This window comes from the organism of the source record quoted next, unplaced genomic scaffold (genome assembly GCF_019419815.1).
Source record: "Pyrus x bretschneideri cultivar Hongxiangsu unplaced genomic scaffold, Pyrus_bretschneideri_v1 Contig22, whole genome shotgun sequence".
Classification (NCBI taxonomy): domain Eukaryota; kingdom Viridiplantae; phylum Streptophyta; class Magnoliopsida; order Rosales; family Rosaceae; genus Pyrus; species Pyrus x bretschneideri.
In genome coordinates, this window is record NW_025999524.1 from 4120221 (window position 1) to 4135902 (window position 15682).

The window sequence follows — 15682 nt, forward strand, 5'->3', positions numbered from 1 at the left end:
CAAAGCTAAAAGATCAAAAGATGTTTGGGATCTTGAAAAACTAGTACAAACGTACGGAGATTCTATCACATCACTATCTAGCAAAGAAATGCTCGTACAAATTTCTCAACTTTTCTGTACAAATCTTGATTCATGATCCATTAATCTCAACAAATTATAAAACTAGATTAATTAAGCACTAATCCAAAATACCCCCGGTTTTCTCACTTCGTGAATTACCAAAATATAATGAATAGAACTTGACAAACGATATGAGAAAAACGTGGGTATTTTGGTTTTAATTCAAGAAATATTTCCTAAGAAAAAAGGAAATTTGAATAATTTGACTAGTTGTGGAGTTTATCTGGGCAACTGGGCACTCTTCTTTTGGATTCTTCATATCCTTTTTCTGTTTTGTTGAAGTTGGAACTGGAAGTGCTTCCGCCGAAGTACTTTTGGAACAGGGCTTCTGTGCTTGTCTTGCTCTTCTTCTCCATCATGTTCCTCTCCGCTTCCACCTGCACCTTTGATATGACATTATCTGTATTTCCTGGGAATACCCGTATTGCCCCTGCCCTGCAATCGCAGCAGACCCAAATCTGTAACGCCGAAACGACCAGAATAACCAGCAGGGAAGAATGCAGAAGCCTCCAGCAACCGGCGGACGACATTGCCGGAATATATGTCCAGCTACATAAATCACCAAAGGTCTCTCTTCCTCTCTCCTCCTTCTGTCTTGATGAGCTGTTTAAGCTAATGTCTGACCGTTAAAATGCTAAGTTCTGAATTTTATCTCTCTCTCTCTTTCTCTCACTGTCTGTCTCTCTGTCTCTCGAGGCTGTGACTTATGAGCAACGGATTGACGGCTATTCTATGTAGAACAGAGAGAGAAGGAGAGAGAGGAGAGAGACAGGACTGAGGGGAGAGAGAGAGGGGCAGAGAGAAATGGAGCCTAGTATACGCCCACAGTGGTCCACGTGAAGAGAAAATAGCAGCAGTCCATGTCTCAGCTCTCTGTATTTTACTTTTTAACTCTATTTTTTTAAATTTAAGAAAAACTAACGGAAAATTAAAAAAAAAAAATTACTTTTAATGAAAAATGACAAATAAATGTGTAGTGAATAGAATCATGAAAAATAAAAATATGATTTTTCGTTAAAAGTGAACAATATCGGACGTGTTTTGTTAAAACTTCCTTTATTTTATCCTTAAAAAAAAAGAAAAAAGGATCTACTACTAATCATCATGATTCATGGATGCTATCTTTTACGGAGTATGATTCTCTTTTCTCTTTAATTTCCTTAATCTTTTTCCTCTCCTCTCACACTTTTTTTTGTGTCTCTTTATAAAAAAAGTCAACACACAATGTTGATATAGCTTAATTTTAACCGTTCAAACAGGAGGAGATTGAAGGAAAAAGAGATTAAGAGATGAGAAAATTCTAGTCCATTTTTTTATTAAATCACTTGCACAGTTCAATAATTTATGATTTTTTTTTACAAAATGATATATAATTAATAGTAAAAAGTACCCTTCAACCTGCATTTTGTCGGAATACTAGCCGTCACGCACACATGAAGCGCACGTGCCTGGTGCAAAAAAATTATAACATGAATGGCGTCAACCTAACGTCACATGGCCCCAGGCGCAATGTCGGGCTATTACTGCCCGACTCCTTAGTCTGGTGGGCTTGGGCCCACCTGTGGCACGATTGATGCCTTGGGCGGATTAAACCCTGACAAATCTAATCCGCTTTGATATCAAACAAGAGTAGATTAACATTGACACTATTCTGAATTTAATAACGTGCATAATCTAGCATATGTGACATTCTATACATAGACTTCGATTAGTAGTGAAACTACTCAGTATATGTTATGTTGTATTTGAGTCCGTTAGTGTTGGACGTAAAAATACTCGCAATAGTACATTATACGACAGGTGTTTCATATAAACTGTAAATAAGGGCTTTGTCACTAATTTGGCCATCGTTAGGGTGAAGAAAGTTAATTACTGATGCGCTGCTCCTGCACTTGCTGCAAATATATGCGCAGGTATATGATTACCGATGCATCACGCTAGAAATCAGCATGTCGGTGACGCTGTGAGAGTCAAAGCAAAACAAATTAAAAGTGAAAACAAGGGCCACACGCGCTTTGTAGAGCGTCTCTGTTATTATGCAAACAAATCCCAGGGAGGGATTGCGAGCCAAGTACCACACTAGAGCATGAGAGAGAGAGAGAGAGAGAGAGAGAGAGAGAGAGAGGGGCAAATTCTGAGTTTTTACCACGCGGGGAGGTGAACGGTGAACTACAATCTCCAATTATATAGTAAATAATAAACTGTAAAGAATATGTATGTAATGTGTGAGATGGAATTTGGGGGATTAAATATGGAAACGTGTATGGGATTGCGGAGGAGAAGACCGGCCGGGAATCCCGCGGCGGTGCTGGAGACCAATATTTGGTTGTAAAAGTAATAACTTTCTCGTACCGTCGTACGTATGTCCTAATTAATTGTTAATTAGTACTGTAATTTACTAAATTAGGTGCCAAATTTGATGCCATCTTGTGAGCTTCTTGAAGACACAATTGTCCTCATAAATCACTTGGGGCTTGTGATGAGAATGTGACAATGTTTATTCATAAAAATAAAAAAATAGAAAATAAAAAAACAAATGTGACAATGTTTTAGTTGGGGTATATCCACTGTTCAGCCCTGAACGGCTGCCCACCATCCCAATTAATTTTTAAACATTTGAAAATTATAAAAATGCTCCTAGACCTGTTTGCGCGTCCACCTTACTCACATGGGTAGCGACTCTCACTTAAAATAGAAAATATATAACTTTCATTTTACATTTTATTTTATTTAATAAATTGTAACAGACTTATTTTATGTATCCCAATTCAATTATTTATTTTTTAAGTATAAATAGTCATTTATTTATACTCTACAATATATATGTCAATCGATCATAATTGAATGGTAGGTGGTCATTTAGTTTTTGTTGTATTTCTTCCCGACCATTTTTGGATTAATACTGAACTATGTGTGACTACAATTTTCTTTGAAAATGAGATCTAGGAGAATCAAACTCATACTAGATTAATTATGCCATTATTAACTCATTGCCAATTGAAGAAAGCAAGAGCTCTGTCTTTTGGGCATCGACCAAAGTTAATGGGGTCCTTTTGAAAAGAAAGGAAAGGAAAACAAGAAATGGATTAGATAAAAACACTACCAAACTGTTGAATAAAACTGGTTAAGGACCCATGAAAACTGGAAAAGAAAAGAGATAGATGGATGAAGACACAGATTGCCTAACCCGCCAAGTTCCATGCATTACTCTATTATTAAACAAAACTTAATCAATGCTTTTCAAATGTAGACAATTATTTAAACATACGATTAATTGCAAAGAACTTGGATTATGCATTACGAAAGGAAAATAATAACAGTACGTATTTTTCTCATTTTACTTTTTTCTTCTTATTTTTCACTATCAAATTGAATAAGTCAACGACAACAAATAAAAATTAAAAGAGTTTGCGATTATTATGCCGGATTTTCGAAGATATTGCTCGATTGATCGTCTAATCACAGTGGTAATGGAAATGCTGTTCTTTTACCAACAATCATTGTCTTGGGTGCATTGATAGGAAAGGCTTCACTTCTATGTTAGAAATTCAGATGGGACTTTGAGGTAGCAAGTATCATTTAAAACTTTTCAATGGTACTTGGTACGGTTACAACTGAATTATTAGTCATGGTCAAATAACTTTGCAGGGCCGTATTGGTAAATTTAATTTCAGAGCACGGTTTAAACTCAACTATTCTTTTGGTGAAGATTAAAACTGAACTTTTGACATTCTATGCGCATAATATGCACCCGCAGATAACAAAATTTTACCCCAACGTATTTCAAAATTGAAGATAAGTGGTTTTGTTTTGTGGTTTTAGTGTGTCTGAAATACTGATTGATATATCATCCTTTATCATCCTGTGTTTCGAACAGACCATAAAATTTCTCATAACGGACCACTTCATCTGCATGCATTAAAGTTACAAATTGAGCTTGTCGTTTGGACTTTTGTCATCCTCTTCTACTTATTTTTGCCATTTTCTTATCCCCTCTTTTATTGCATTTGCCATATTCTTCTTGGCCTCAACTCTCAAGCCACCTACTAATTATTTCCTCCTCCCCCCCTCTCGCTTTCTCTAACACAAACATTGAATTTCAACCAAAATTTCTCTGCAGGTCAATAGAGGTGGGTACGATTCTGTTCGGTTTGCTTCACTCTCTAAACCAAACGAATAATACAGCCACATTGATTCAGGTTTGGGTCGGAATGGAGAATGGATGGACTCATGTGCAACCGGTTTGTACAATTTGTGAGATGTCTAAAAAGAAAGAGAGAGAAGCGGCAAAACCAAGGGCTGAACCGATCTAACCTTGAGCCAAATCACACGTGCAACCGGTTCATTCCGACCTAGTTCACTGGTTCAAGTCTATTTAGTAAAGGACAATACTAGAGTACTCACTCGTGAATACTAAAATTTACTTACCTCTGACAGGTCCAATAACAAGAAGATGTGTATTGGGATAAAGTTATGAAATACACAATCGATTTAGTAAAGGACAATAATACTAGAGTACTCGCTTGTGAATACTAAAATTTACTTACCTCTGACAGGTCCAATAACAAGAAGATGTGTATTGGGATAAAGTTATGAAATACACAGTCGATTTAGTAAAGGACAATAATACTAGGGTACTCACTCGTGAATGCTAAAATTTACTTACCTCTGACAGGTCCAATAACAAGAAGACGTGTATTGGTATAAACTTATGAAATACACAGTCGATTTAGTAAAGGACAATAATACTAGGGTACTCACTCGTGAATACTAAAATTTACTTACCTCTGACAGGTCCAATAACAAGAAGACGTGTATTGGGATAAAGTTATGAAATACACAGTCGATTTAGTAAACGACAATAATACTAGAGTACTCACTCATGAATACTAAAATTTACTTACCTCTGACAGGTCCAATAACAAGAAGACGTGTATTGGGATAAAGTTATGAAATACACAGTCGATTTAGTAAAGGACAATAATACTAGAGTACTCACTCATGAATACTAAAATTTACTTACCTCTGACAGGTCCAATAACAAGAAGACGTGTATTGGGATAAAGTTTTGAAATACACAGTCGATTTAGTAAAGGACAATACTAGAGTACTCACTTGTGAATACTAAAATTCACTTACCTCTGACAGCTCCAATAACAAGAAGACACGTGTATCGGGATAAAGCTTTGAAATACACATGTTATAATACCATGGGGCCACATTAGAGGTGATTCAAATTAGTAAATGGGAAAAAAAATTTGCAACCTCATTTTTCTCCTTGAACACCCATAAACATTTTCAGCTTTTGAATTGAATAAATTAAACGAGAAAGGACAAATATTAACACTGTGTAGAAAGTGAAAAGAAGTGTGGAAATAATTTCCCCTTGCTAAAACAGTATGATCCAAAAATTAAAAGCAAAATAACATAGCAGATTTGAAATTTTAATATTGAAAGTGAGTCGTCAACCACCAAAACTTAATAATTCTGCAACTTGCATTTGCAAGTATTCATACAGGCACTTGTATATATAAATATTCACCAGATAAAACCAATGTAATTGACACACTGAAAAGTATGATATAACAGAGGCATCCCATACTCAAAACATCAATATGCAAAACTTTGAAGCTAACTAGTACTACGAATTGATTCTATGCATACCCAGTCATCCCAACAGTTGAGCTCGAACGATTTGCTTTATGAGTTGCCTGAGCAGCAGTTGCCTTGGTGAAGTACATGTAGTAATACACGTTGAGAATCATAGTCGCAACCACAAATACTGCTCCAGAAATGAAAACACCTTTTCGCAATGCTTCACAGGAGAAGTTCTGAGCATATATCATCCCCCGGTACTTGGTGTGATAGGCATTTTTTGTAGCACCAGCAATTAGACAAGCTTCTGCAACCAGAAAAGTTGCCCTGCAGATACACAAAATGCAGCAAATTATAAAGGTAGAGTTCAAATACATGGATTAATTGAAGAATAACATCTTCAATCAATTTGTCCCAAGGCCAAATGAAGGAGACTAAACATTCAACTAAACATTCATACAGAAATGTTTACCAAACTTTTTAAGTAAAAGAAAACAAATGAAATTGGAGCAAAAATGACGGGCAAGTTAAAGCAATCTGGAGGTTGATGTTGCATTGTTCAAGATGGGGTTCCTTAATTAAGGAACATAGGACTGCTCACCATGATGAAACAAAATATATAATGGACCAAGCTCGATTTCCACCAGGGGCCAAGGGTCTGCCAAAACACATGCACTTCGTGACACCCATGAGGAGTGATTCGCCTGAGAGAAGAAACAAGAAACCGCCTACTCCATAACCAGTTGCGACATCTGAATTATACACACAGTACGTTTGATTCGTTTGAACATCTGTACGTATTTCGCCCTGCCAGGAAATGAAGTTGCTTTATAAATTGATGTTACAAAATATGGACCGAGATTCCACCATGCCAATTGGTAACTCAGACAGTAAGCAAACATTCAAAGGATAGAAATGGAACTATCATGCTACCAATAAAACACACCTATATTGATATCTTAGTAATGGAATGGAGTCAAACCCACTTCCTTTCCATTTTTGTAATCAACATCCATTACTTTTTCGCATTAAGTTATACCAGATGAAAGAAAAAAGGAACCAATCGGTAGAAACCTCTTCTGTCTAAAACCTCATCACCAATCCTATCAGAAATAAGTTTTAGACGAGAAAATGCCGAAAAGCTAAAAATCAACAAGTTGACTATAATACTTAAACAAGAATCAAACCTTGCAATATCAAAGGTTGCACAACCTTTAAACTTTCTCTAGTTCACACTTTTTAATTTGAAATTCATCATGACACACGAATATGCAGACTAAAAAAGTCTAATCCAACTGATGCATGAATCGCCTCTTCATATACGCCCACACGAGAATGCATAATTCTTCATAAACAAATTCATCCCTTTAAAATAAAGAACGCATTGAGTGGTACAAATGGAGAAACAAAATCCAATGACCAAGAAAGCATGGTACATTAACTTCTCAAAAGAGAATGTTCAAAAGGATAAGTACTAGTCTAACAGCTGTGAGAAAATCAAATTTTCTGCGGGCAGCCCTGAAACTCGTTATTGTGCAATTCAGAATGACAGATCACCTATTCAGTTGTATTTTCACTACTCTACAGATCAAGCGACTACATACTGCCAGCAACTTTTACACAGTTTCAAATATAGATACACATTATGAATGAGCTGGGAAATGGTCATTCTTATTGTAAAAGTTTCATAAAATAGTCTCTTGCGTTCGCCAGGATCACACATTGACAATGGCAACAATTTAACCCCGAAATTGAGAAGAGTCGACTCCAACAACAGGCATTACAAAGCAACAATGTTCATTCTTGTGGTAGCAATTCAGCAAAAAATTATGAAAATTAAATCATATAGTAAATGAACTAAATCACATATGGAAATCGCCACCCTCAGAATCTTCGAGAATTTAAAAAAAAGGGTAATTAAGAAAAAGAACCATCAAAATTTCGTATCCTTTTTGGCACTGTTTTGGTAATTGAGTGAAATTCAGAATCCTCATTTGTGGAGATCCTAGAAAACCCCAAAACCGGAAAAACAGTCTCACCATCAACAAATCTACCCCAAAAAATTGTAACAAACCCACTTTTCCAATGCACTAATTACAAATTCGACAACATCCTTAAAAACCCTAACCTTTTACATAGCACAAACAGTACGGAACAAAGCACCAAAACACACAACACAGAATCATGAAAAGTAAGCACAAAAAAACAGATCAAGATGCAAAACAAAGACTTTGGGAAATGCCACATTCAAAAATCCAAGTTTAATTACATTTCAAACTGTAAAATTAGAAGAAAAAGAAAAGAGGGGTTACCACACTTCTTTGTCTCTCAGCAGCAATGGCGAACCCAAAGGCCACTAAGCTCAGAACTACCACAAGCAGGTGCACCAGAGTCGAGCCCTTGCCTTCTCCCATGGCTTCCTTCCTTCCTCTCGCACCTCCCTCCTCTCTCTCTCTCTCTCTCTCTCTCTCTCTCTCTCTCTCTCTGTGCGCCTGTGTGTACACTGTGTAGGAAAGTTGAGTACGAAAAAGAGTGAGACTGAACAAAAAGCGACAACTTTCTTTGCAACGCACTGTAAGCTGTTTAACTAAAAGAACCCTTTCAGACCCACGCGATCATTTAAGAGCGTCAGAGACACGCCCCAGTCAAAGAGTCAAACTATCGTTGGATCTAGCCTCTAGGGGAAATGTTTTTCGCAGGTCAAGCGATTGCAATGGAATCCGAGGAGGCGGGTTTGTGTTTAAAGGACTTCGAGATGCTTTTCAGGAGAGGAGAGAGCGTTCCCACTTTATATTAATCGGGATTATTTTCTGCAAATTCTCGAATAGTATATTAGGTCGTCAAATTACAATATTACGTAAACTTAATTGACAAATAAATCGCACTCGTAGAAGTGAAAGTTTTCTCAGAACTTATAAACTCGTACTTCTTGTAGTATGAATTTCGTGAGGGAGATCGGCCCGAAAGAAGAGAAGGGAGTTATTTATACTAATAACGAGAGATATATTTTCAAATAATACAATTACAACTAGTAACTTATCTAAATAATAAGTAATAACTTTAAGAAGGTTATTACGGTATAGTCATTGATTTAGTTATTCTTAATGAAATTCTTAAATAGGATTTCTTAGGTGCCAAGTATGTTATCTCTTGCATATATATCCTTTCTTTAATTGTACTCAGCGACTTTGTTCCTTGATGTCCAAGGCCATGTTGTGCAAAAGGATGTTGAATGCCTTTCCTTTTTTCTCTATCAAATCAGCCATGCCACTCAAGATCAACATGAAAAATCAGTTAACTAAAAATATTCGTGTTAGTTGTGAAAAAAGAAAGCATCAAACTCCAATTGAAAGCAAACGAGACAAAAACACATCTTTCAACTTGTAGACACCAAACGAGACCAAAATGCACCATTCGATCCAAAGTGTAATTACTCATCAGTCCTAGGTTTCCCATGGCAAGTAGCCCAAACGGGTGGAGTTCCATAAGCATTGAATCCACAGAATATCCGCCCATTTATCAATCGAAGCGGAACAAATAAGCCCAATAGTTGAAGGTCTCAGGTGGTCCAGCATGATAGGTGAATTAGGTCAAAAATATGGCATAAATTCAAGGATGGAGTTACAGTAGATTCTGTCACGGTCCAGGTTTTGGACGACGCGAAGATTAGGAGTAAATAATTTTACAAAAATCTAAGGCTCACAGACGGCGGGAGGAAAAAATCAAGCGCTGAGAAATAACGTTACACAGCATCATTCAAATAATTCAACTAGTGATTCAGATAAGATATGGGTGTTTGCCACCTGTCACAACCTATGGAGTGCATAACGATAAGGCAAATATTTTCAGAAATATCAATTTTACACCACTAGATTTTTAGGCTATGGTAACACAGGCTAAATTCAGCAGCGACGTTATTTTCTATATATACATGCGTGAAGCAACTCTGTCAAGTCCTCTTAAGCTGATCAAATCTACCTAGTTGTGGTAAATTAAAGAAGAAGGAGAGGAACAATGGCTTCCTCTTTGGTTTCGTCCGCCGCTGTTAGCTCCGTCCACCGCACCAGCTCCCCGGCTCAGGCGAGCATGGTGGCACCCTTCACCGGTCTCAAGTCCTTCTCAGCCTTCCCCGTGACCCGCAAGGCCAACGATATTACCTCCATTGCCAGCAACGGTGGAAGAGTCCAGTGCATGCAGGTAACCCTAGCTAATTAATTTACCTGTATATGTTACTTTAGGGTTATTTTAATTTCTTAAGTTTAATTAAAGTTAGCTTAGAAAGAAAGCTAATTGATCCGACTACGGCTTTGACGTAAAAATTGCAGGTGTGGCCACCAACTGGACTGAAGAAGTTTGAGACTCTCTCTTACCTTCCTCCCCTGTCTCCGGAGTCATTGGCCAAGGAAGTTGACTACCTTCTCCGCAAAAACTGGGTTCCCACCTTGGAATTCGAGTTGGAGGTAAATAACATGCACTCTTTAGTTCGTCTAAAAGCAACAAAAAATTGTAAAAGCGAAAACACATAATTTAAAATAATAATAATAAATTTACCCAAAAAAAATAAAAAAAATAATCTTTATTTTTTGTTCTTCCCCCAAGATTAGGTCTTGAAAAATAAGGTATTTTAATGTAATTTTGATAAAATATGGGATTTTTTTGCAATACACGACTAAATTTTGTAAATTAAATAATATGAAAGTTGGTGTTTGGATTATTACTTAATCGTTGATAAACGTGCTCATTTTTTATTGGTGACACCTCATTTAGTTTGCTAATTTAGTCTACAAATTTAGTTTCTTTAACATTAATCTTACAAGTTTATCACGACTTATTTTTTATATACGTTAAGCAGTTTTTTTTTTTTTTAATAAAAATAAAAATTGAACACTTCATCACTAGTTCTTAGTCGAGGATGCTTCTCGTTTCAACGTTGAGTTGACGTTTTTAATATGTTTCGATGAAAAAATGCAGCGCCCGTTCGTCTACCGAGAGCACAACAGCTCCCCAGGGTACTATGACGGACGCTACTGGACAATGTGGAAGCTTCCCCTCTTCGGATGCACTGATTCTTCCCAAGTTCTCAAGGAGCTCGAGGAGGCCAAGACCGCCTACCCCAACTCCTTCATCAGGATCATCGGATTCGACAACGTCCGCCAAACACAGTGCATCAGTTTCATCGCTTACCAGCCCCCAAGCTATTAAGTTCTTCAAAAACTACGCCGTCGCAACGGTGCCCAACCGGCTATAGTTACTTCCCTTCAACAATTTGAATTTCAAATTGACATGTCGGCAGTTTCTGTTTGCACCATTCGTTCTGTGGCTCCAAAAAAAATTTCTTTCTGTAATTTCTCTCCTTGTAATTCTCCGTTTACTCTGTGATATTTGAATTCTCTATCTAAATAGAGTTTGTGTTCGTCAACTTTGCATATGCATGTTAAGTGGTTTTCGCGCATCCTGACAGCGGCAATGATAGAGAAGAAAACAACGGCAGAAAATGACTATTTTGTTGTTGCTACAAAAATCTTATACATAAACTGAACAATGTAAATACAAATCTTCTCTCCGTCTTTTTGCACGGATTTGGGACTCTTTTGTGGTTCTCAATCCCCAAATGTCATCGTCCCAAATCACATCACTGAACAATCCGTAATGCGATTCTTCCATAAACTCCACATCCCAAGTGGCAACCAAACGGACCCCCACGACATTTGCTCATCCACCGCAACAACAACACCCAAATTCCCCCAGTAATTCTCATCCCCGACCATCAGATTCTGATCATCCGCCACCAAACCCAAAAGTGCTGATCATCTCCGCCGTCGATCCTCGCCTCTTCTTTCCCGTCCTTGTCAATCGCTTTCTTCGCCTTCTTGTTTGCAACCGCCACTGTTTTTGCCGTCGTAACTTCAATTCTTGGAGCTTGAACAATGGCAGCACCGCCTCCTCCGCCGCCGCCACTACGTCTCTCCCTCTTCATTTATCCCGGCAAATTTGATCTCTCCGGAAAACAAAAACTGGGTTGTAACATATAAGCCGAACTAAAAACCTATAAAAAAAATGCAAATTATGAGGAATTCGCGGATGAGACGGCAAGAAGATATTGATCTTGGGTTGTTTTTATATAGGCAGTTGGTTTGGAATTTTAATTTGGAGGGCTCGTAGTAGTTACATGGGCGCAGCTATGAATTTCTGTGTTCACGTAACCTTACCCTGTTGTTTTCGAAGCGTTGCCCTCTCCTTTTTGTTTTTCCTACTTCTGAACTCCCCGTAGGGCAATTGGGCAACCTACACGACAATTGGCTCAGTAAAAAAAAATGTAAACAACAGCCCTATAAAACAAAAATAAAAGATTTTAAATTTAATACTTTTTAAACTATGAATCTACTTGATAGCGATCGTGAGTAAAATTTAATTTTAACCAACCTATTTCTAAACATGAGAAATAAATAACGATGATTTGCCGTCCATTAGTTCCTTTTAATGGAAAAGGGCAAGTGGGCAAGCAGATTGACACGAACGCAGTTACCTTATTTGGATAGGACCAATTTTATTATTATATTTTTTTTCCGGATATATGTGTGGCCGCTGTTCAATGAAATTCCAGTGGCAAAGGCAAGGGACACATGTCACGCATTGGTAACAATAAAGATCTTAAAATTCCATTTAAAAAAAAAAAACTGGTATATTTCGGTGAAACAGGAGCAGCCGACTATAAGTTTGGTTTCTGCACTCGTAGGGAGGAGAGATAATTCGTTGCGACTGTCTTGAATTATTATAAAGTTGATAAGATTAAGAATTTGTTTATGATTGTTATTATAAAGTTGGTAAGGCTAAATATTCGCGTTGATAAAAAATTCGTAAGTGCTTCTTTGCCATAAGATTATTTTCTCAAAAAACATCTGGTATATGATTCTGCGGATGCATTTTTAAGTACTTTTGAATTTGTGATGAAAAATTCGATATTTTCCTAATGAAATTATCGAAAAAAATACATTCCAAACAACTTTAATAAAATATGTTTTTGATGTAAAGAGTGTCGAAGAAAATGAACTTATGAGTGTTGGAAATACTCTAATTAGCCGATACTCTGAAAGCACAACCGAAGAGCACACTTACTAAAATATTTCTCAACGGGAAAATGAGTTGGGATTTCAAAAGATATGTTCGAGTATATGTGTTTTGGTCAGTAAGATCTTTTAGTAGTTTGGGCAGGCAATGATCCATGGGAATAAAAATGTGGCCTGTGATAATGTATGCAATCACTGGTTCTGCAGCAAACCAAAAAGCTTGAGTTGCTGGAAGACAAAAAAAGGGAGGGAGGGAAGTAACAAAACGTTCCACTTTGAGTTGTAAATTGACTGGTTGGAAGCCCTCTGTGTCGGAGAGTGGTGGCTGTCTACCTGACCGACTAGTCCCTTGGCCCGACCTAAACCTGCAAGTTGGGTACCAAACAATCGAAACAACACGTACGCTTTGGGTTAAACTGGTCTCTGTCTTTCTGTTTGTGACAGTGAAAGCCATCTTATCCTGGTGGCGGCTTACATTACGTATTCTATCACTGCCGTCACAGCCATGGCATCCACTTATCCTTAACATTGGAGAGGATGGAGGGGTTGAGAATAGTTTGAACATTTAGAATCCGCCCTTTCTTCTGTAGCCAAATGATTGTTTCTGCAGTCAACGGGTGTGGGCTATAAGGTTAATTATACAGTTTTATAACCGTCTAAGCAGTCAGTCCTAACCGGCCATACCTAAACTCTTCGAAATAAGCCATTTTGTTTATAAATAAAAAGAAATATCATTAAACCGTAGTATTAAGTGGTAATCAAATCTTATTTCAAAACTCATGTCAATATTTCTTCCATTTACTAATCAACCCGTAAAGTTATATTGGACAATGATTCATCTCTTTGTTTCACGATCTTCTAGTTTAATGCGAATAACGGATGCTAATATAATTCAGTCTATTTAACGTTTCAGAATGGCTTCGAAAATTCACAAAATATCCAATAAATGAGAACAAAGTGTATTTGATTACAAAGACAATTCTTTCACTGAGTGAAATCAAAATAGAGTTTAATACTTTTTGCAAGAGATTCCCTATCCGACCACCCTTACGCAAGTCTGTTCGAGTGATGATATTTGTGATGTATAAGATTGGTAGATATTTTATGAGCCATCAGCCATGCTACTTTTTTGTTGGAACTTGGAAGGTGCAGTCGATATTTGAAAGTTGGTTGCTTAGTTTGGAGGAGAAAATATAGAAAGAAAACGAATAAAGAAAGAGAAAGCATGGTCAATCACAACCATACCAGAGATAACGAGATATGGGATATCTTTTCAGAATATGGGTTGCCGATACACGTAGAGGACATCCGTCCACCGCCACACTGTCAATAAGATTGCAGGTTTGTTTGATTATTTCTTTAGTATTTAGTTGGATCGTGTGAAAGATATACACGTCCTATATATATAAATATCTTGGGATAAAATTAGCATATATATAGTTGTTTGCTGAATGCTGGTGATGGATGCGTATGTGCTGCACTATTGTAATGAATTTGGAACATGAGATAATGAAAAATTACCTAGAATTATTTAGGTAAAGAATGAATGGCCTAAACATGAGAGATTTTACGTGTCTAGAGCATAGGACAAAACATTACATAGTATTATATCTCGTGTTCTTCTGATCACCCTAAAAAATTTATCTCAAAACAGGGTGAAGGCGGAGGACTGAGGAGGGTTTCAAATTTAAATCTTGGTACTTGAGTTTAGTGGTAATTGGCCAGTCAAATATTTCTGCTCAAAAAGCCTCTTTGAGACGTATTTAAAAGGCAACCAACGTATATAATGGTACATCTTTTAGACTTACAAATTTTATATTCATCCCATTTGATATTTTTGTTTTTGCTTTTAATAAAAAGGATATTTGTTTTATTTTACAACAACACTACTATATAAGTTTTTATAATCAATTAACTGTAATTAGATATTAAATTCGTGAAATATTAGAACATAATTACATATTAAATTCGTCAAATATTGGAAGTACACTTTTAGAGAAATACCACATTCTATAAACATGTTGATATTCTTTAACAACGTTTGACGATCTCTTTTTATTTTATTTTATTATTTTAACGTTTGATTATCTTAAATGTTTATTTCTTGAACCATCATCAAAAATTTATGTGTTATATTCCAGATCATGCCGAACCAGCATCTAACGTTTTTTAAAATTTTAATTTTACGTACCATTGTAACAAATATCAGAATAAATAATTTAACGGGCATTAACACTAACGTTTTAAGGAGGAGATTTGTTTGACAATGGTACTTGGTGCACCATGTGCATTTACATTTTACAGTGACGATGTTAAAGTAGGTTCCACGTAGCTCCTTGGGAATCAGTGGATCATGTGGACCCCCCCCCCTCTCCCCTCTCCCTGGATCCGGGTCCCCCTCAACCAACCAACATCTTTAGATTTATTATTAATATAATATTTGTATTTTATTTTTTAAATATAATATCCCCTGTTTCTGGAGACGGGTCCCCCTTCTTGTAACGAATTCAAGCACACTCAATGTGCACTTTCTTTCTTCTTGTATAACAAAATCTTTGTGTTGATTTTGTTTTGTGAGACTCGTTCAGTTTTTGTGTTAAACTATCATCATCAATGACTTAATGGAAGATTTAAACCGGTTAAATTAGTAAATGGTTATCATAATCGCACCGCTAAACGTCGTTTTAAACCCAAATTTTCTTATGCAACAAGAAGTAAGAAAACCCTGATTTCTTATAGATCAATCGGCTTCAACACAATTTGCACTTTTGACTGAATCTTGTTTCATAATTTTATTACGTTGCTTTCTTCTTGTTTAATAATAACCCTTAAAGACGTGATAGTCATCTGTTGGACGAGGACGGAAGATACCAATTGACTACGTCTTAATTGTAAAGAGA

At 36.7% G+C, this 15682-nt stretch overlaps 3 protein-coding genes across 3 annotated transcripts; 1 reads left to right on the top strand and 2 right to left on the bottom strand.

The window, feature by feature from the left end:
* Positions 1-326: 326 nt before the first annotated feature.
* Positions 327-650, bottom strand: LOC125477747 (CLAVATA3/ESR (CLE)-related protein 27). The gene has a single exon (XM_048585165.1). The coding sequence runs from the start codon at positions 648-650 to the stop codon at positions 327-329; it is 324 nt and encodes a 107-aa protein (XP_048441122.1).
* A 4927-nt stretch (positions 651-5577) lies between these two features.
* On the bottom strand, positions 5578-8246 carry LOC103947586. The gene is made up of 3 exons (XM_009358504.3): positions 8028-8246; positions 6317-6522; positions 5578-6042 (listed from the first exon to the last, which is right to left on the bottom strand). Exons 1-3 carry the CDS (start codon positions 8127-8129, stop codon positions 5775-5777), a joined length of 576 nt encoding a protein of 191 aa, XP_009356779.1. The 5' UTR covers positions 8130-8246; the 3' UTR covers positions 5578-5774.
* A 1405-nt stretch (positions 8247-9651) lies between these two features.
* LOC103947596 (ribulose bisphosphate carboxylase small subunit, chloroplastic) lies at positions 9652-11134 on the top strand. Its single transcript, XM_009358515.3, has 3 exons — positions 9652-9912; positions 10041-10175; positions 10687-11134. Exons 1-3 carry the CDS (start codon positions 9730-9732, stop codon positions 10915-10917), a joined length of 549 nt encoding a protein of 182 aa, XP_009356790.1. The 5' UTR covers positions 9652-9729; the 3' UTR covers positions 10918-11134.
* The last annotated feature ends 4548 nt before the right edge of the window (positions 11135-15682 follow it).

What these genes read in the sequence shown, in the direction of transcription:
- LOC125477747 (XM_048585165.1), bottom strand. Translation starts at nt 650, where the DNA reads ATGTCGTCCGCCGGTTGCTGGAGGCTTCTGCATTCTTCCCTGCTGGTT.
- LOC103947586 (XM_009358504.3), bottom strand. Translation starts at nt 8,129, where the DNA reads ATGGGAGAAGGCAAGGGCTCGACTCTGGTGCACCTGCTTGTGGTAGTT. An exon ending in CTGAGAGACAAAGAAGTGTG is followed by an intron (nt 6,523 to 8,027) that starts GTAACCCCTCTT and finishes ATTTCCTGGCAG; the next exon opens with GGCGAAATACGTACAGATGT. An exon ending in ATATATTTTGTTTCATCATG is followed by an intron (nt 6,043 to 6,316) that starts GTGAGCAGTCCT and finishes GTGTATCTGCAG; the next exon opens with GGCAACTTTTCTGGTTGCAG.
- LOC103947596 (XM_009358515.3), top strand. Translation starts at nt 9,730, where the DNA reads ATGGCTTCCTCTTTGGTTTCGTCCGCCGCTGTTAGCTCCGTCCACCGC. An exon ending in GAAGAGTCCAGTGCATGCAG is followed by an intron (nt 9,913 to 10,040) that starts GTAACCCTAGCT and finishes TAAAAATTGCAG; the next exon opens with GTGTGGCCACCAACTGGACT. An exon ending in CCTTGGAATTCGAGTTGGAG is followed by an intron (nt 10,176 to 10,686) that starts GTAAATAACATG and finishes GAAAAAATGCAG; the next exon opens with CGCCCGTTCGTCTACCGAGA.